Raw genomic sequence first — 23,717 nt, 5'->3', positions numbered from 1 at the left:
ACGCTAAGCATGCATGTAGGTCTAAATGTGTGATACTTCACCTACAGCTGGTGACGTCTCAATGAGTAAATAACCCTCGACAGGAAGTGAAGTAAACAAGGAATCAAAACACTCCTGGGTCAGAAAAGTTGAAGTTTACAAAAAAGCTTCCTTATATTCAAGTTTGTTCAAATCATGGCTCCATGAAGTAGGTTTGCCAACAATAGGTGATCAAGGTTCTACATGCGGATAAATTGGGATTCAAGTTTATTCAAATCATGACATTCGAAGGTAGGGTGGGGTCGGAATAGGAAAACAAAAGTTTTACATCAGAATTTATATAGAAATATCTCCAAAAATCTTTATCTGAACAACAACAGGGACATAGCTTGTCATATTGATAGACACGTCACACAGCATTTGACCCAATGCGAGGTTGTATTGAGGAACTAGATCGTTATAACGACCATAGAATTTGCGAAATGCTGACTTCAATCGAGACTGTTGAAATCCCTGTACCATCAACTTGTTTGTCAGTAGCTTACCTCGATTTAAAAACTGACTATACGCAGAACAAGCTCTTGCATATCGAATCAGTTGAGATATATAAACACCATATGCAGGTGATAATGGAATATTGCTACATAAATGTGGGAAGTTGACGATGGAGAAGCTGAAATCATCCCGTTTGTCATACAGTTGAGTTGTCAGTTTGCCGTTAATGTCTACTTTCAATAAAATTTCATCCGATAAATTGCCTTTCCAAATAACTCTCTGTGCACTATTTGTTAGATATGATTTGAACCATTCAAAAGTATCATTGCATATGCCAAATGACTCGAGTTTGTGTAATAAAACCTTGTAATTGACAATGTCAAATGCTTTCCGCAAGTCTATAAAAAGTACACCAGTAAGTTTACCTTCATCAATATTTTAAGCCATCTATCTACTAGAGAAATAAGAGTACTTTCAGATTTCATCCCAGACGTGCTCGATCGACGATAAATCGGGGAAAACAGCTGGCCAAGGCAAGACATCGACATTCTGTTGAACAAAAAATCCATGATTACACGTGCAACATGTGGCCTTGCGTTGTCTTTCTACAGAGTGACGTGCTCTTGCTGCCTCTGTATGAAGAGTATGACATGACGTTGAATAATTTCCTCTCGATAGCGTACGCCGATGAGATTTCCATTGACAATTTGTAGAGGGGTCCTTCCACATGCTGTTATTCCACCCCACATCGAACTGTCGACGTTGCACAACACAAGCGTCCTGGTACCGCTCATCAACGGGACGATACACTTTACAATATATATGTACAACGGCCGTCACTACTATCCAAATGAAATCTGGATTCATCAGTGAACATAATATTGGCCCGGTCCTATATTCTGAATCGTAGATGTCATCTGTACCACGCTAGTCTAGCGATACGATGACGTTAAAGCAGTATTGGGCGCACCGCTCGACGTCTTGGTCTGATGTTGTGCTCGCGCAGACGATTACGCACAGTTCTTAGACTCATTGGTCGAAATCCAGGAATGCTACGAGCAGTCAAACTTGCTGTCTGGTGCACAAGTCGAATGTGGTTGTCCTGTCGACGCGACGTCACACGAGGACTCCCAGAACGTAGTCGATCTCGAGCGTTACCAGATTGTTGGAAACGTCTCCATAATGACTGTATGGTGTTCCGATGAACTCCAAAGTGTCTTACTACGATATTTTGTGCCATTCCAGCTTGAAGCATCCCAACAGCACGATTGCGTTGGTTCTCGCTGAGTCTTGGCATGGCAGAAAGGTCAATTTTGTCAAATCTAAAGTGCTTTCCTTAACGAATAGTGTCCAAACAAACCTTTTGCACTTCTTACTCCAAATAGTATTGGCCAGCAAAACTCGTGCGTACGAACACTTCAATAAACAACATGTGTTCACTAATTATGAAAAAGTCCGTGCATCTGAGTCGGGTACTATCCGATATTGCTAAAAAAAACATTACCTTTATCGATTGTTTAGATATAATAAATATAAACAATAAATATAGAAAAAGCATACTAAATTTTAAAATGCACAGTTTCTTTTCTCCGCTAGTATATATGGAATGGGTACTTTATGGATAACAGTATGGATACCTTATGAATAAACGTATAGAAATGCATGTACATGTATTACTGTTTTAAAGGCTCTGTGGCGAGGGAGACTGTGATTCTGAACATTCTGCTTAGGAGTGGTTCTGACATCAATGCTCTAAACAACAAAGGATACAGTCCGTTGAACACTATGATCGAGGAAAAGGCTGTACTAAATACGCAGGATGTCCTGGAACTACTCGCCCAGAACGCTGATCCAAACATATGTGTTGATGGAGCCAATTCTCCCTTGATTAATTCTCTGTTAAGGTGGAAGCTGACTATTGCTGAATGTCTACTAAACGCCGGAGTGAACGTGAATCATGTTGGGGAATCGAGACGTACCGCTCTACATACTCTTTTAAATCTGCAATTACCCGATGGTATAGAAGGTAGTTTCACTTAATATTGAGTTTACTGTATCTTTTCCAATATACAGCTATTAAGGTCTTACTATGTAAGATGGTATAACAGGAACTGACACTGGAACTGGAGTACTACAGAATACACACACACACACGCACGCACACACACGCACACACCCGATACCTCAGAGTGTCGGATCCACAACATGGATACAGAGTCAAATACAAAAAATTATACAAAGCACTAAAATGACCAACGACACGAACAACCAGGTTGTCAAATTTTCGGGACGACCCGTCCCTTTTTCAGGACAAACGAAAAGAATTACATAATGTGGCCAATATCAACAGAGCATAATAGCAAGAACTACATATAAATACATCTAGCACTACAACGACACTAATCTATTAACGTATTTACAACGCAGACTACATGTTTTTGGTCTTTAGGCTTGCCAATCACGTTGGATATGTAATGTATGGCAGTGGTCTTGACTAAGTCGACTTTAGTCACTTTACAAAGGCATGCAACATTAAAGTATAAACCCTGCTAAAAGAAGCTTGCGCACGCATACACGCATGCCGGTGAAGGGCTGCAAAATGTAGACCTATGCTCGGCGCTTACGACCTTTAAGTAGGGAGGGATCTTTATCTTGTTACACCTGCTGTGACACGGGACCTCGTTTTGTACGGTCTCATCGGAAGGACCGCCCGATTTAGTCGCCTCTTACGACAAGTAAGGGGAACTGAGAACCTATTCTAACCCGGATCCCCACGGGATCTTGCTCCTTGAAGATTACCTATTCCTGTTGACAATGAAGTGCCAGTCGACTCTAAGGCCCTTCGGGCCGATGATATATTCTTGATAGGAATAATGAGATAGATCACCGTTCGTTAAAAAAAACCTTACCAATCGTTCTTGATTATAATGTTTTATTATGATAATTTTAAAGATATAAGATCTTATGTCATATTTTCATTTATTGTCATTTAATTGTGTTTTATTGTTGCACTCCTCTTCTCGTCCTTGTAAAGGACCTTAGAGTAAATTTGTTTTATATGTATGCAAGGTGCTGAATAAATGTTATTATAAAATCTTCACTTTCTCATACTAAACATTGGAGCTGAATATCATTCTCATATAGATGAAGTTGTTGCCATCGTAAGGTGTCTGCTGATAGCAGCTGCAGATGTAAACTTTGCTGACATCTCAGGCAGACGACCTCTGGAAATCGTTGTTGACTTATCAAAGAAGAACTGGGATGAAGTGAAGATCCTAGAGTTAACTACAACGCTGATTAATCATGGGGCGAAGTACAACGACTACGAAAAGGGAGACGACTCTCTCTTACACATGGCCGTGGACAATAGACTTCAGGAAGTAGTGGATTTTCTGGTCAGAAATGGCGCAGATATCAATCATCGGGGCAAAAACCAACAAATTCCACTACATCGATATACCTTAAAAGGTTTGTTTAAATCTCTTCTGCATATCTGGATTTGCGGAAAGTAATGCTAATAATATTTTAATTTCATATCGTTTTTAAATCATTCATTTGAAACCAACAACATTTTGAGTACCTGCATTTAACATGCTTTAAATAGGGCAGGGGCTATAAATTCTAGAACTGAAACATTGATAACATAAATATCTCGCTTAACAGATACAATAATACTAGGAAAATAGCATTAAGTTAGTGGTTTGTATATTGTCAAACGTCCCGTTTGTTGGTTGTATATTGTCAAACGTCCCGTTGGAGTATTTTTCACTAATATTGAGTTTATCAGTGAAGGGCTGCAACATTTAGACATATGATAGGCCTTTGAGCAGGAGGATCTTTATCGTGCCACACCTGTGACACAGGGCCTCGGTTTTTGAGGTCTCATCAGCAGGACCGCCCCATTTAGTCGCCTCTTATAACAATAACAGAAATGAAAAGTGAAGATAACGAACAGTGATCAATCTGGTAACGCCTATAAGGAATCCAAAATAGAGAGTTGGACAAATACGATACCCTTGGATATACTAGAGGTGGGATAAGGTGCCTAGGAAGAGCAATCCGTCGTTATAATCAGTGTAACAAGAACGGATTAACAACCGCTATGAAACACATCATATGTATATTTAATAATACGGATGTATATTTAATTGCTGTTATAAAATTTAGAAATTAATTTCAAAATTAAGGATTATCTCCCTCATGCATAGCTCTTATCCTTGGACGAATTTGGCTCCACTTTTTTGGCACGCTGATTTTGGCTATATTTAGCTCTAAAACTTCATAGTTATTTCGGATTTCAAACATTTCGGTTGAGCATCACTGAAGAGACATTATTTGTCGAAATGCGCATCTGGTGCATCAAAATTGGTACCGTATCAGTTTTACATCAGACAGCAACTAGATCATTAAAACGACTTTATAATTTACTATATTATTAGTTGAAACGAGACTGTAGAAACCCCTGGTAACAGCAACTTATTAATCAGTAGCCTGCCTCGATTCAAAAACTGATCATACGCAGAACCGAATCAGTTGAGAAATATAAACATATATACATCTCTTCTTACTTTATTACCATACGAAACTGCTTAACAGTAATAAGTAAACATAATGAATGTGTAGGTATTTCAGTAACATTTACCATGTCAGGCTCACCATTTATATTTCATGCATTGAACGCAAGGTGCAAGTTAAGGTATATATGCGTGTTCTATGCACGCCATCCATCAACACTATGATTATCATGCTTTTGGGTTCATATTTAAGTTGTCAAGCAGAATCAATTATGTATGAAATATTTCAAACGTCATTTTTACAGCCCGAAAAAGTGAATTACCTTTCGCAGACCGACGCCTGTTTTCACACCAAAAACCTCTAACAATAATGGATAATTTACTCTGCATGATTGAGGACCCGGATGTAGAGGATGAATACGGTGATACGCCGTTGAATCTCGTCAGTCATATACACACAGACGACTTCCGGAAATTGTTGAAAGCGGGGGCTGATCCTCTTCATAAAGGGAAAGAAAATGTCAACGCATATGAAAACTGTATCATGTCAGGTAGATAATATATCCTATCATGTATTTTACATAATAAGATTTTTTTATTGTAAGTATTGATCAACTATGATACTGCTATAATGCATATATACAGCTTAGCATTGTCATTTATCATATCAATTAATCAATGAGAATCATATTATTGTAGAAGAAGTGGAATTATTGGAAGTATTGCTTCAGGAAAAAGGTTTGATCTGTATCACCGATTCATTATTTTCGGATTTCTGGAACTTGTCTACTAGATGTGATGGGAAATTATACGAAAGAGTAATGCTACCGATGCTTTCCACAAATGACGACATTGATCTAAACAGGGAAAACAGTTCAGGAGACACACCTCTAACCTTTTTCTGTCAAAGGAATGCAACAGAGGTGATAAGTAAACTTCTGGAGAGAGGTGCAGATATAAATCTGACTACAACTACAGGACGGAGCGCTCTTCATTCAGTACTCGATTTACCAGGTTTTGCGATATTATATTCATATAACATCAGACCACTGTTTGCGATACGTGTCCGTTCGACTTGTATATTTCATTGTTCTTTGAATAATTTAATTTTGATTTCATTTGTGTCAATAGTCTCGTTTAAAGTCAGCATTTCGCAAACTATACTAACGGGGAAAAGGAAGACAAGTTTTTTTTCAATAGGTATTATTATGCATTCTTTTTTATGATTAGTTCATTCTTTTGGTTTCTGTATTTGATTGATTGTATCTTGTTTAGCGTCCTTCTCGAGAAATTTTCACTCACGTCACTAAGACCGATGAAGGGCTTGAAATTTAGGCCTATGCTGGCGCTCACGCTTTGAGCAGTGTGGGTTCTCTAGCGTGCCACACCTACTGTGACACTGGACAACCGTTTTTAAGGTCATCTCAGAAGACCCGTGACATTCACACCTGATGCCGAACGTTTGGTGATGGAACTGTCACTAAATGTTTTAACAACTGTCGCGGCCGGGTTTCGAAGTTTATCTTCAGACAAACATTCTAGAAAGAGCTGCATATTCTCCAATATGTTCCATTAACCAGCTACGAAAGGAAATGGTGTGCAGCTGATCTGTTTTTGTCCCTATATTCGATTTGTAACTATTTACAAAAACTTATGATGCATGATTACCCCGTATGTACGTTTTTAAAAAAAGATATGTCGAAAGCCTGCAGCGTCGAGTAGGATCACGGTCGCCTGTATTTTAACTGATGAACATTATCACAGTGCAAGAAGGTAGCGATGCTACAAAAACCATTTCGTCTTCCGCTAGTGTATATGGTCATTATAACGATATAATGTACATGTACAACCTGTCATTAAGTCAAGTGATATCTGAGGTGTTTTCTACCAATTGTCAGATTGCTCTTTATATACTAATTTTGACTACGGATTACTCCCTTTACTTGATCAAGATATGGGGATCACGGCGGCTGTGACCGGTCAAGGACACACGGCGGGTGTTACCGATCAATAGAAGATCCTTACCCCTAGACACCTGATCCCATCGTATTCTTTATAGGAATTATGGGATTAAGCACTGTTCGTGTTGTGTGAGATATCATGCTTGACACTGAATCAAACTTGTTCAATTCCTACTTCTGAACCCTTCATTTGGTGCAATTGGAATGTATTTGAATACCAAAGTTCAGCAGTGTGTATATATTGTCTAATGCATTGTTTGTTTTGTAGATAACCCAACAAAACTGAGTACTATTGCAGTTTTGATGAGTAACAATCCGGACCTGGAGGGAAAGGATGCATCTGGTGAGACAGTGCTACAGAAGACGATAGAAAAATACTTCGGTCTTTACAGATACCGCGGATCTAAATGTTTATGTACGTTTATGGAGCACTTATTGAATGCAGGTGCAACTTGTGATCAGAGCGACTTGACTTCAGTGTTACAGTCTGCATCGGAACGACAGCATTTCTCATTGATGACAGCGGCAGTCAAGAGAGGAGCAGATTTATTCAATAAGAAAAATGGAAAAGGTGTTTTGCATAGGTGTTGGCCTCAGACGTTCAAAGATGAAGGTAAAAGTTTGCTAATTATCCCTTATTTCACTGGTATTAAACTGGTGATAGTAACGATCGTTACTATCATCCCAAGATGACGGAAGGAAATTCCGGAAAGACCTCATTTACTTATTATATTTATTTGTATTGTTTATTTGCGAATGATATGTAGGTAGGAAATATCATACACTAGCAACAATTACGATCAGGTGTTATTTTATCTTTTATAGGGCTCATATGAACAGAAAATTTCTCGTTGAAAACACAGCGAGGATGATAGTAACGGAAATGAATGATGATAGTAACGTAAAACTTTCGTTACTATCATCCTCGTTGTTTTTTCAATGACGAATTTTCTGTTCATATGAGCCGTATAAAAGATAAAATAACACCTGATCGTAATTGTTGCTAGTGTATGATATTTCTTACCTACATATCATTCGCAAATAAACAATACAAATAGATATAATAAGTAAATGTCGTCTTTCCGGAATTTCCTTCCTCCATCTTGGGATGATAGTAACGATCGTTACTATCACCAGTTTAATACCAGTGCGTTTGCTAAATCTTACGAAACGGACACGTATCTGTAAATACTACAACAATGGTTAATTTAGGGTAATTTCCAAAGGGACACCCTCTCGTGTAGTCTAATTTTCAAACGCCAATTGTCCATACTTTTTTTCGCTTTTGATGATCAAGTCCCAGCACATAACCGATACGAAATACTTAGTTTCAATGACCTTCAAGAAATACTAATATAGTGCATTTTGCCTCAAATTCAAACATATTTTTATGATCCCTCTTCTTATCAATGGTTTCTTTTTCCTTTACCCAGTACAGAAACTTTTAATGTAAATAAGAATTACTAAGTTAAACAACGAAGTACTTTTAATAAAAATTCCATATCCTGAGCGTATCGTGTTTTCTCACCCACGCATTTATTTAGCATTATAAAATGCAATTTTAGCAGAAAGTAATGGGAAGAAGAAAAAATCAAAACCTTGTGTGGATTCGTAGACACGAACTACAAATCAGCAGTCGACACATGAGCTACGTACTAGATTTGAGAAGTCTCAGACAGGGTGACCTTGACATTGAGGTGATTCATTATTGCTTCCAGGGCATATTCTTTCACAAACAAAACTTTTTTGAATGAATTGATGAATATGGTATTATTCGACCTTATTCAATCGAAACATCCGGTCCTTGGTGTAATTCCACAAGTCCTTAGAAAAGAAAATTCCAAAACAAAAATATTAATTGTGTCAATTTTACTTGACTTCTTGTTTATCTTTATGATGTTCAAACGTAAGAAATTACCCAGTACAATGTTCTTAATGGGAAAGATTTAGAAAGGTTTTTTTCCCCATCGATTATGCATTTGTGCATTAACACCAATAACTGTAGCACCGATGAAGAATGGGTAAAAGAAGGTGCCACAATATTCCACTAACTTCTGAAGTTGGTTGGTTGTATATCGTTTAACGTCCCACTCATGAATTTTTCATGAACACCGCCGTGGTGGACGAGAGGTTAGAGCTTTCGCCCCGCATGTGGAAGGCCAGGGTTCGAATCCCGGCCCCGACAAACATAGTGACAGTTTCATCGCCAAACGCTCGTCATCGGATGTCAATGGCACGGGTCCTCAGAAATGACCTTAAAAACGGATGACGCGTGTCACAGTTATGGCCGTAAGCGCCGAGCATAGGCCTGCATTTGAAGCCCTTCACTGGTCTTGATGACGTCTCCATATGAGTTAAAAATTCTCGAGCGAGACGTTAAGTAGGATACAATCAATCAATCATCCACATGACGATGTCATCATTGCTGGTAAAGTGGCTGCAAAATCTGGGCCTATGCTCGGCGCTTACTGCCTTTGAATAGGGAGGGACCTTTATCGTGCCACACCTGCTGTGATACGGGGACTCGGTTTTCGCGGTCTCATCCGAAGGATCGCCCCATTTAGTCGACTCGAACAACAAGTCAGGGGTACTGAGGAACTAATCTAACCCGGATCCACACTGGATTCCTCTGAAAGTGAAAGGGGATGTTCACAAAATGTTACGTTTGCATCGAGAACACATTTGATAAAATCGTTTTGAAATAATTGACATTACACCACTTATATAAGATATGTACTGTTATACTTAATTTGCTTCAAAAGTCCATCAAAAACAGAAAACCTTGATCAAAACTCAATAATGACTCACGTTCTCTTTTACACGACGAGTTGCTTTTTCATAACAACCCTTGTATCCAGTACTACTATTTTAAAAAGCAGGAGGGATGGGGGAGGGACAATAAGTTGATATGACTTACTTTGCATGAAGAGTAAAGAAAACAAACAGTAATCAACCCCATAATTCCCATAAAGAATACAAATTACGAGTAGGGCAAACACGGACCCCTGGACACCCAGAGGTAAGATCAGGTGCCTAGAAGGAGTAAGCATTCCCTTTTGACTAATCATACACCCTTGGATCATGAAAGGTGAATATAACGAACAACGATCAATCCCATAACTCCTATAAGCAATACAAATAGATAGTTGGGCAAACACAAACCCCTGGATACACCAGAGGTGGGATCAGATGCTTAGGAGGAGTAAGCATCCCCTGTCCACTGGTCTCACCCGACGTGTGCCCTATATCCCGATCAAGTAAACGGGGTTATCCGTAGTCAAAATCAGTGTGCCAAGAACGGCCTAACAATCAGTCATCTGTCTTGATAAGATAAACAAAGTAATTTGTTGTCAAAATCTGTATGTAAAGAACAATCTAACAATTGGTATGAAAACACATCAGACAGAATGTAGACTAGTAACTACCTTTATAAAATTTGAAAATTATCTGCTCGAATTTTAACCATGCCCACAAAATGTGACGATTACATAATGTTGTGGGGATACTTTAAATAAATATAACCTACATGTACTAGATGCAATGGTCTTCAATTATCTCAATACATGTATTTAAGTCAGACAACAAATACTAGTGTGTCATAACAACGCCTCACGCTTCCACAATTTTCATTATTTACGTTAGGAAACGCGACACAATCGATTCACTAGCTAAAACAGTTGCACGTAAAAGTATCACTCTCAGTCAAGGATCTATGACTTAGCAACTCGCTTCACTGTAAGGTTTTTTTTAAAAATAATAATATTTAAGTTAGAAAACAGTATGGTTGCTTTACTACTTCATACACTAACGAATATCTAAAAGATGACGTTGTGTTAATCTATAAAATAACAACGCTTCACTCTTCCAGTATCTCATTACATGTATTCATAACAACCTTACTTTATACAATCGCGGCGATTTGGGTTATCATACCGTAAACACTCTATGGTTTAACGTTACCTAGTAAACATCACGTTATTGGTACAACACTCAATACTCCATGGATTCTTATCACTGTAAACAACACGCTAACGGTACTACACACAACACTCCATGGTTTAACGTCACTCAATAAACAACACACTAACGGTACTACACACAACACTCAAGTAAACAACACGCTAACGGTACTACACACAACACTTAAGTAAACAACACGTTAACGGTACTACACACAACACTCAAATAAACAACACGCTAACGGTACTACACACAACACTCAAATAAACAACAGGCTAACGGCATTACACACAACACTCAAATAAACAACACGCTAACGGTACTACACACAACACTCAAATAAACAACAGGCTAACGGTACTACACACAACACTCAAATAAACAAAACGTTAACGGTACTACACGCAGCACTTAAGTAAACAACACACTAACGGTACTACACACAACACTCAAGTTAACAACACGTTAACGGTACTACACACAACACTCAAGTAAACAACACACTAACGGTACTACACACAACACTCAAGTAAACAACACACTAACGGTACTACACACAACACGTTATGGTTTAATGTCACTCAGTAAATAAAACTCTAAAGGTGCTACACACAACACTCAAATAAACAACAGGCTAACGGTACTACACACAACACTCAAATAAACACCACACTATCGGTACTACACACAACACTTAAGTAAACAACACGCTAACGGTACTACACTCAACACTCAAGTAAACAACACACTAACGGTACTACACACAACTCTCAAGTAAACAACACACTAACGGTACTACACACAACACTCAAGTAAACAACACGCTAACGGTACTACACACAACTCTCAAGTAAACAACACACTAACGGTACTACACACAACTCTCAAGTAAACAACACGCTAACGGTACTACACACAACTCTCAAATAAACAACACACTAACGGTACTACACACAACACTCAAGTAAACAACACACTAACGGTACTACACACAACTCTCAAATAAACAACACGCTAACGGTACTACACATAGCACTCAAGTAAACAACACACTAACGGTACTACACACAACTCTCAAGTAAACAACATGCTAACGATACTACACATAGCACTCAAGTAAACAACACGCTAACGGTACTACACACAACACTTAAGTAAACAACACACTAACGGTACTACACACAACACTCAAGTAAACAACAAACTAACGGTACTACACACAACACTCAAGTAAACAACACACTAACGGTACTACACTCAACACTCAAGTAAACAACACGCTAACGGTACTACACTCAACACTCAAGTTAATAACACGTTAACGGTATTACACATAACACTCAAGTAAACAACACGCTAACGGTACTGCACACAACACGTTATGGTTTAATGTCACTCAGTAAATAACACTCTAAAGGTGCTACACACAACACTCAAGTAAGCAACACGCTAACGGTACTACACACAACACTCAAATAAACAAAACGTTAACGGTACTACACACAACACTCAAGTTAACAACACACTAACGGTACTACACACAACACTCAAGTAAACAACACACTAACGGTACTACACACAACACTCAAGTAAACAACACACTAACGGTACTACACACAACACTCAAGTTAACAACACGTTAACGGTACTACACACAACACTCAAGTAAACAACACACTAACGGTACTACACACAACACTCAAGTAAACAACACACTAACGGTACTACACACAACACGTTATGGTTTAATGTCACTCAGTAAATAAAACTCTAAAGGTGCTACACACAACACTCAAATAAACAACAGGCTAACGGTACTACACACAACACTTAAGTAAACAACACGCTAACGGTACTACACACAACACTCAAGTAAACAACACACTAACGGTACTACACACAACTCTCAAGTAAACAACACACTAACGGTACTACACACAACACTCAAGTAAACAACACACTAACGGTACTACACACAACACTCAAGTAAACAACACACTAACGGTACTACACACAACACTCAAGTAAACAACACGCTAACGGTACTACACACAACACTCAAGTAAACAACACGCTAACGGTACTACACACAACTCTCAAATAAACAACACACTAACGGTACTACACACAACACTCAAGTAAACAACACGCTAACGGTACTACACACAACTCTCAAATAAACAACACACTAACGGTACTACACACAACACTCAAGTAAACAACACACTAACGGTACTACACACAACTCTCAAATAAACAACACGCTAACGGTACTACACATAGCACTCAAGTAAACAACACGCTAACGGTACTACACACAACACTCAAGTAAACAACACACTAACGGTACTACACACAACACTCAAGTAAACAACACACTAACGGTACTACACACAACTCTCAAGTAAACAACATGCTAACGATACTACACATAGCACTCAAGTAAACAACACGCTAACGGTACTACACACAACACTCAAGTAAACAACAAACTAACGGTACTACACACAACACTCAAGTAAACAACACACTAACGGTACTACACTCAACACTCAAGTTAATAACACGTTAACGGTATTACACATAACACTCAAGTAAACAACACGCTAACGGTACTGCACACAACACGTTATGGTTTAATGTCACTCAGTAAATAACACTCTAAAGGTGCTACACACAACACTCAAGTAAGCAACACGCTAACGGTACTACACACAACACTCAAGTAAACAACACACTAACGGTACTACACACAACACTTAAGTAAACAACACACTAACGGTACTACACACAACACTCAAGTAAACAACACGCTAACGGTACTACACACAACACTCAAGTAAACAACACACTAACGGTACTACACTCAACACTCAAATAAACAAAACGTTAACGGTACTACACACAACACTCAAGTTAGCAACACGTTAACGGTACTACACACAACACTTAAGTAAACAACACATTAACGGTACTACACACAACACTCAAGTAAACAACACACTAACGGTACTACACACAACACTCAATAAACAACACACTAACGGTACTACACACAACACTCAATAAACAACACACTAACGGTACTACACACAACACTCAAGTAAACAACACGCTAACGGTACTACACACAACACGTTATGGTTTAACGTCACTCAATAAACAATACATTAACGGTACTACACACAACACTCAATAAACAACACACTAACGGTACTACACACAACTCTCAAATAAACAACACACTAACGGTACTACACACAACACTCAAGTAAACAACACACTAACGGTACTACACACAACTCTCAAATAAACAACACGCTAACGGTACTACACATAGCACTCAAGTAAACAACACACTAACGGTACTACACACAACTCTCAAGTAAACAACATGCTAACGATACTACACATAGCACTCAAGTAAACAACACGCTAACGGTACTACACACAACACTTAAGTAAACAACACACTAACGGTACTACACACAACACTCAAGTAAACAACAAACTAACGGTACTACACACAACACTCAAGTAAACAACACACTAACGGTACTACACTCAACACTCAAGTAAACAACACGCTAACGGTACTACACTCAACACTCAAGTTAATAACACGTTAACGGTATTACACATAACACTCAAGTAAACAACACGCTAACGGTACTGCACACAACACGTTATGGTTTAATGTCACTCAGTAAATAACACTCTAAAGGTGCTACACACAACACTCAAGTAAGCAACACGCTAACGGTACTACACACAACACTCAAATAAACAAAACGTTAACGGTACTACACACAACACTCAAGTTAACAACACACTAACGGTACTACACACAACACTCAAGTAAACAACACACTAACGGTACTACACACAACACTCAAGTAAACAACACACTAACGGTACTACACACAACACTCACGTTAACAACACGTTAACGGTACTACACACAACACTCAAGTAAACAACACACTAACGGTACTACACACAACACTCAAGTAAACAACACACTAACGGTACTACACACAACACGTTATGGTTTAATGTCACTCAGTAAATAAAACTCTAAAGGTGCTACACACAACACTCAAATAAACAACAGGCTAACGGTACTACACACAACACTTAAGTAAACAACACGCTAACGGTACTACACACAACACTCAAGTAAACAACACACTAACGGTACTACACACAACTCTCAAGTAAACAACACACTAACGGTACTACACACAACACTCAAGTAAACAACACACTAACGGTACTACACACAACACTCAAGTAAACAACACACTAACGGTACTACACACAACACTCAAGTAAACAACACACTAACGGTACTACACACAACTCTCAAGTAAACAACACGCTAACGGTACTACACACAACACTCAAGTAAACAACACGCTAACGGTACTACACACAACTCTCAAATAAACAACACACTAACGGTACTACACACAACACTCAAGTAAACAACACACTAACGGTACTACACACAACTCTCAAATAAACAACACGCTAACGGTACTACACATAGCACTCAAGTAAGCAACACGCTAACGGTACTACACACAACACTCAAGTAAACAACACACTAACGGTACTACACACAACTCTCAAGTAAACAACATGCTAACGATACTACACATAGCACTCAAGTAAACAACACGCTAACGGTACTACACACAACACGTTATGGTTTAACGTCACTCAATAAACAATACATTAACGGTACTACACACAACACTCAATAAACAACACACTAACGGTACTACACACAACACTCAAGTAAACAACACACTAACGGTACTACACACAACACTCAAGTAAACAACACACTAACGGTACTACACACAACTCTCAAGTAAACAACACACTAACGGTACTACACACAACACTCACGTAAACAACACGCTAACGGTACTACACACAACACTTAATGGTTTAACGTCACTCAATAAACAATACATTAACGGTACTACACACAACACTTAATGGTTTAACGTCACTCAATAAACAACACACTAACGGTACTACACACAGCACTCAAGTAAACAACACGCTAACGGTACTACACACAGCACTCAATAAACAACACATTAACGGTACTACACACAGCACTCAAGTAAACAACACACTAACGGTACTGCACACAACACTCAAGTAAGCAACACGCTAACGGTACTACACACAACACTCAAGTAAACAACACACTAACGGTACTACACTCAACACTCAAGTTAACAACACGTTAACGGTACTACACACAACACTCAAGTAAACAACACGCTAACGGTACTACACACAACACTCAAGTAAACAACACACTAACGGTACTACACACAACACTCAAGTTAACAACACACTAACGGTACTACACACAGCACTCAATAAACAACACATTAACGGTACTACACACAGCACTCAAGTAAACAACACACTAACGGTACTGCACACAACACTCAAGTAAGCAACACGCTAACGGTACTACACACAACACTCAATAAACAACACATTAACGGTACTGCACTCAACACTCAAATAAACAAAACGTTAACGGTACTACACACAACACTCAAGTAAACAACACGCTAACGGTACTACACACAACACTCAAGTAAACAACACATTAACGGTACTACACACAACACTCAAGTTAACAACACACTAACGGTACTACACACAGCACTCAATAAACAACACACTAACGGTACTACACACAACACTCAAATAAACAACACGCTAACGGTACTACACACAACACTCAAGTAAACAACACACTAACGGTACTACACACAACACTCAAGTAAACAACACACTAACGGTACTGCACTCAACACTCAAATAAACAAAACGTTAACGGTACTACACACAGCACTTAAGTAAACAACACACTAACGGTACTACACACAACACTCAAGTTAACACCACACTATCGGTACTACACACAGCACTCAAGTAAGCAACAGGCTAACGGTACTACACACAACACTCAATAAACAACACGCTAACGGTACTACACACTACACTTAAGTAAACAACACATTAACGGTACTACACACAACACTCAAGTTAACAACACACTAACGGTACTACACACAGCACTCAATAAACAACACACTAACGGTACTACACACAACACTCAAATAAACAACACGCTAACGGTACTACACACAACACTCAATAAACAACACACTAACGGTACTACACACAACACTCAAGTTAACAACACACTAACGGTACTACACACAACACTCAAGTAAGCAACAGGCTAACGGTACTACACACAACACTCAATAAACAACACACTAACGGTACTACACACAACACTCAATAAACAACACACTAACGGTACTACACACAACACTCAAGTAAGCAACACATTAACGGTACTACACACAACACTTAAGTTAACTACACGCTAACGGTACTACACACAACACTTAATGGTTTAACGTCACTCAATAAACAACACACTAACGGTACTACACACAACACTTAATGGTTTAACGTCACTCAATAAACAACACACTAACGGTATTACACACAACACTCCATGGTTTAATGTAACTGTAAACAACACGCTAATGATACTACACTCAACACACCATGGTTTAACGTCACTCAATAAACAACACGCTAATAGTACTGCACACTACACTCCATGGTTTCTCTCAACTCTGAACAACACGTAGTCACTCTGACGTAACTACACACAACATGCAGTCGTTTAACGTAACTCTAAACAACACACAGGTAAGCGCACTAAATTGTCAGGCAATATCACGCTAACGCAGGTACACACAAAACACATTCCGTTAAACGTAATTAAAATCCTTAAAACAGTCCCGCCAAAAATATCGTGTCGTTGATTTAACAATAGCATGAAAACGAACCTGTCATGCTAACGGAACTACATACAACACGATATGTGGCTATCAAAATAAAGTAGGTCGGACACAACTTAACAGAGCATTTTGTAGCTTATGTAATTGAAAATTAAAGTTTATCTTGACACAACACGTTTTAAACTTGAGATAACTTCAATTAACATGTCGACGGTTAAAACAAATTTCATTTAAATCGCTCCTGCACTGACATTATTTTCTATAAATATCCGTTATGGGCAGGTGCCGCCACGCTTGTACAACTCACACCTGTCGTTTCCAGGCGGAGACAGCTATTGATAACGTTATAAAATAAATTTGCTTTTGAAAATACATTTCGGTATAAACTGAGAGGCTTAATGCCTGCATACATCGTATTTTGTAGTTCTGTATGCCGACGTGAAGCGTTGCTGTTCATACTCTCATGTATTTATAAACATGAAATTTGTTTCTTATAATTCCTTTCTGTTTTCAATTCTGTCGGGTATTCCAAGCCATTAAAATATACGTACTACATTAATCAAAATTCATACAAGCATATTTTCACAACTACAAATCATTAATGAGGTAATGGCTATTACAGTTAGTAAAGACATCAAAAGCAAAACCATTGGAAATGTAAATATAGGTACATATTAACACGGACCTTAAGAATTGCTACATCGCAAAATCTTTGTTTTCACTTCCCAAAATTATCTGTTTCGGACATTTCAAATCTAACTAGCATATCTATATGTGCCAGTAAACATTTTCCTTCCAATATGGTATGATCTTTAGATATCGATATAAGAAAATAGCGGAAATACCTCATCCCAAAACTAAATTCTCGGTAGCCATGCAATGTACAATCACCCCTGCGAAAACATAAGCTAAATGATTAAAAGTGATTGATGTAGATACATGGTACTATATTACGGACGCCTGTTGAGGCCAGTACATAAAAAGAACTTTCTTCTATTGCGTTTAAACGCAATAATCATGGTGATTCATTGCAAAAAATTGTGTTTACAACTTTGCGCTTAAACGCAAGTTTGCGATTAAACGCAATGGTTATTTAGTCTGAACGCAAAAGAGTACGTTTTAAAAACGCAATAATCATTGCGTTTAATCGCAAACTTTTGCGTTTTGCGATTAAATGTAATAAAATAATGTTCTTTCTATGTTATGGTCTCAGCAGGCTTCAGTACTATATAAATGTCGAGTTATGTCTTTTGTACAGATAGAATTCGAAAAATTGTCTTTTTTAACCGACGTTATATACTAATTAAATTCTTATATAGGGGGACATATTGTAATATTTCTTTAAAAAGTAGGCTGAGATATTGTGACACTTAAAAAAAAATGGCGAACATATAGCGAAGGCGGACATATTGTGCAGGCGGACATATAAGAACTCAACAATTGATCAGTGTTCGTTGTTTCCTCTTTTTCATTCTGCCCTTTATTTTCTTTCATTTCCATTTTACACACTCAATGTTCTTTGGCACAGAATTTGAGATGCAAAATACCCTCTACATCTAACGAAAGTTCTTAGAACATTGTATAGTTTCAAATTTGATTATTGCAGTTGATTTGTCGAGTATGTTAGAGGAATGTATAGCATACATAAACACCCACAAACAGCTCGGAGGATGCCTGGATGAAGTTGATGACATGGGTAATACGCCTCTTTTAGCGTATGTAAAATCCGACCTGTACGCCAAAGGAAAAGTGTGTGAAGATTTGAGTGATGAAGTAGTTGCGTCACTTGCAACCAGCAAAGATGTAGTGTGCAAAGCTGATGTAGCAAACGTATCTCCCCTTCATATTACTGCTTCCAGGCGACGCTTGAACTCGATGAAAATTCTGGTGAATAAAGGAGCTGATTTGTTTTCAAAAGACAAAGTTGAAAACTCATGCCTTCATAACTGCCTTTTTTCAAGTAAGAAATATAACATAAATGTTGTATTAGAAAGTACGCCATAATATTAAAAACAGATTGAATTAAGGCTTTATCATAGTAGTCTAGTTCGACGTCAAGGTGTTGCGAACGTTTATTCTTTGTGTACCAGAGGTCGAAAATCCGAGGAATATTGAATACCGTGGGAATCCCGAGTTGGAATAGATCCTCAGTACCCTTGCTTGTCGTAATAGGCGAGTAAATGGGCGGTCTTTCGGATGAAACCACTAAAACCGAGGCCTCGTGTCACAGCAAGTGTGGCACGATATAGATCCCTCCCTGCTCAAAAGCCGTAAGCGTCGAGCAAAGGCCTAACGTTTGCAGCCATTCACCGGAATTGGTGACGTATCCATATGAGTGAAAAATTCTCAATAGGGACGTTAAACAATATTCAACAAACCGGGAAATAGTGCCTTTTCATCCTATTGTCTGTTTGTCAACCAATTGAACTGGTCTATAAATTAAAAAAAAAAATAAAGCTGTGTCATTCATTAAAATGAAAATCCAGACCTTTCAGTGAACTTATTGACACGGATCCAAAAGATAATGATCATAGTGCATTTTGTCTATAGTTCGTTCAACTGATTTTAAATCCTTACGTAATCGATTTATGATTTTATCATTGGCTGATGATAAATATATTGAAGGTAGGTTTTTCGTAGTTTTTTAATTTCATGGATGATGTTTTCATCTATCTAGATATAAAAATGTTGCATGTTAACAACCTCAAAATAACTATCATTTACATTGCACTCGTCTTTACAGATGAGGGTCATCTACATGTAGTTGACATGGTTAGATATATCCTGGAGAATGGAATTTCTCCTAATGAGGACAATAAACGTCTGGATACATCCTTGTTTTTGATCATCCAGAGATCAGAGTATCACACCGAAGATGACGTCTCAACAATTCTTGAACTCTTGATAAAACATGGAGCAAATCCGAATCAGGGAAAGTCTTATAGAAATCCACTCGTAACAGCAATACAAAAATTTGATATCAGATCCACTGCGATTCTATTGAAGAACGGAGCGAATGTAAATGAACTGTCCGAGGGACCGACAGCGCTCCATGTGCTATACAGATGTTTCTCCCATAGCTACTCTACAATCAATGGTATATAGAGGGATAATCTAAATTTCACATCAAGTTTTATTAATCGATGTATCCTTAAAAGTATGTAGAAAAAAAAAACCTGTCATATAAAATATCAACAGACGGAGCACCATCTGCAATTTGTTAGTACATGTATATTTATGAATCATCGATGTGTATGAAGAAGCGAAAATTAATAGCTATGTTTACGGTATTGAGTTTGAGCTTAAATAAGAGGGGAACAATATAATGATGTACACGTTCAAAGTTTACAATTGTTTTCCAGAAAACATTTATACTATGCAACGTTTGCTGCTAAAAAAAGAAATGAATTTGAATGCTAAGGATATTGAGGGGAAAACTGTTCTTCACTTGGCTGTCATAGCCTTAAGTAAGAGCTCAACAGAATATACAGAAGCTGTGAAACTGATTCAGGAACTCATGAAACGTGGCGCTGATGTCAATGCCACTGACAACAGGAATCTCTCCGCTCTTTGTATTTGTTGTAAATCTGGTTATTGTAGTGAGTATATGTTTATTTCATAAAGGAATCTGAGGAAAATATTCCTGCTTCAGTATAATAATAATAATAAATTATTTTATTTAGACAGGATAGCACAATTAGTACAAATGACTAGTTTACGTTGTGGTCATGTATAAAAACATATTCACAGACAGATAAATGAGAGAATAGAAAAATAGATAACATAATATAAAATATATACATAGAATATACACACGATATCATATGCTGTTTGTTAATTGTTTACCGTACTTTGAAAAATAAGGAATATTTTACTCCTGTGTTCTCTCATTTTCGTTGTAATTTGAAAAAGATGCCACATTTTAGAATACTCGTCAAACAAAATATGTATAATATTTGTACCTTCTATAACGACATATACAGGTCAAGTGTTCGCTCTTTTGCAAAATTATTACAAGATGCGCATTTTGAAAGCATTTCAGTTTTAAATAATACATGGTATTTCCATATCCCATATCCAATCTTACGACGGTTGTAGACAACTTTTCTCAAATAAAAAAAAAAGTTTAATGTTACTTAGTTTTCAATTCTGAAATATTATTGGTTGTTTTTTTTTTTGTTTTTTTTTTTTGTTTGTTTGTTTTTTTTTTTTTGTTTTTTTTTTTACATTTGAGGGAGTTCAAGAAATGTTAATGTTGAGGACAATGAATGGTAAAACTGTGCCACCTTCTTCTTTAGCAATTCAACGATTTATTGATTTTTGTGATAATGTAGTGATTCTTGATAAATGACCATTTTATTCTCCCAGAACCTGTAACCAAAACAAACAAGAAATGTTTGTAAAACATAAATGCTCCCGTGGTTTAAGATTTAAAAGGGTTAACACGTGAATCATTCAATTGATTGCAGTGCCAAAACAATTCAAAATATTGAGTAGACAATATATTTCTATGTCCTGAGTGGGTTGACCCTGAGCTTTTGACAACGTGACCTACAAATCAATAGGGGTCATCTACATATTAGGATGTATCAGTATACCAAGTTTGGTGTCAATCAAGCCAATAATTCGTAAAATATAAGACACAATATATTACTATGTTTAGTTTGGCCCTTGACTATTGACCACGTGACATCAAAATCAATAGGGGTCATCTGCACCTTAGGATGTGCCAGTGTACCAAGTTTGATGACTGTCAAGCAAATGTTTCTCAGAATATTGAGCAAAGAATATCTTCCTGTGTTCAGTTTGACCTTTGACCTTATGACCTCAAATTCAATAGGGGTAATCTTCTCCTTTGACCATATGACCTCAAAATCAGTATGGACGATCTACTTATTAGAATATACCATTGTACTAAGTTTAATCTCTGTCAAGAAAAGGGTTCTCATTATTTTGAGCGGACAATATATTCATATGTCCAGTTTGACCCTTAGCCTTTGACCATGTTACCTCATAATCGATAGGGGTAATCTATTCCATACACTGTACCTCTTTAATGTCTGTCAAGGAAAGGGTTTTCAAGATAGTCGGAGAACAATATCCTCTTATGTTTAGAGTGGATTGACCTTTGACCTTTTGACCTTAAAATCAATAGGGGTCCTCTTCTACACATAACCAACCCACATATGGGATATTAATTTATGATCACGTGAATGGTTCTCAAGATATTAAGCAGTCAACATATGGTCTACCGACATACATACACAAACTCCCCGTTAAGTCGGAGGAAATAAAGAATATCTTATCTTATCTTATCTTACTTACCGACCAACAAGTACAAAGAAATATGCGATTCTATTTTTAGGGGGGGGAGCATAATAAACAATGTCCTTAGTATAGCTGCCAGAGAAAAGCATTCCTCCTCTATTCTCAATCATATTCCATAAAACCTTTGATACAAGTACATAAAAATATTCTATATTATACCCAATATGACAAGAAATATTATGAAACCCTTACAAACATTTGAAAACAAATATAACAATGTCCCCTGATAGCTTCACGGTCAGATCAGTTATAGTTTTATAAATTGAAACGGTACTCATAACGAACTAATGAAATACTTGTACATTACAAAAAAATGCAAGATTCTTGTATTGACATTTCAATGAAAGGTGAAGATAACGAACAGTGATCAATTTCATAACTCCTATCACAATACAAAATAGAGAGTTGGGCAAACACGGACTCCAGGACACATCAGAGGTGGGATCATGTGCCTAGGAGGAGTAAGCATCCCTTGTTGACCTGTCACACTCACCGTGAGCCCTATATCCTGATCAGGTAAACGGAGATATGCGAACTCAAAATCAGAGTGCCAAGAGCGGCCTCGTAATCGGTATGAAACACTTCAGATAGGATTAAGATTATCAAAATACAATGTA

General features: G+C 37.7%; 2 protein-coding genes across 3 annotated transcripts in view; both read left to right on the top strand.

Annotated features, from left to right (window-relative positions):
• Positions 1-23,717, top strand: part of LOC125678557 (uncharacterized) — a 213,387-nt gene that overhangs the window by 39,676 nt on the left and 149,994 nt on the right. The gene's annotated exons all lie outside the window — the stretch shown is intronic.
• LOC125678561 (serine/threonine-protein phosphatase 6 regulatory ankyrin repeat subunit B-like) overlaps positions 1-23,717 on the top strand; it is a 38,236-nt gene that overhangs the window by 8,815 nt on the left and 5,704 nt on the right. For both annotated transcript variants that reach the window (XM_056156097.1, XM_056156098.1), the window contains exons 6-13: positions 2,162-2,500; positions 3,619-3,942; positions 5,294-5,539; positions 5,688-6,002; positions 7,218-7,562; positions 19,379-19,732; positions 20,516-20,869; positions 21,135-21,371. In XM_056156097.1, coding sequence (XP_056012072.1) covers positions 2,162-2,500; positions 3,619-3,942; positions 5,294-5,539; positions 5,688-6,002; positions 7,218-7,562; positions 19,379-19,732; positions 20,516-20,869; positions 21,135-21,371 — 2,514 coding nt within the window. The remainder of the gene's footprint in view (positions 1-2,161; positions 2,501-3,618; positions 3,943-5,293; positions 5,540-5,687; positions 6,003-7,217; positions 7,563-19,378; positions 19,733-20,515; positions 20,870-21,134; positions 21,372-23,717) is intronic.

The sequence above is a fragment of the Ostrea edulis genome, chromosome 2, assembly GCF_947568905.1.
Source record: "Ostrea edulis chromosome 2, xbOstEdul1.1, whole genome shotgun sequence".
NCBI classification, from domain to species: domain Eukaryota; kingdom Metazoa; phylum Mollusca; class Bivalvia; order Ostreida; family Ostreidae; genus Ostrea; species Ostrea edulis.
The sequence above is the reverse complement of the archived record's forward strand: the minus strand, read 5'-3'. Positions and strand labels throughout refer to the sequence as shown.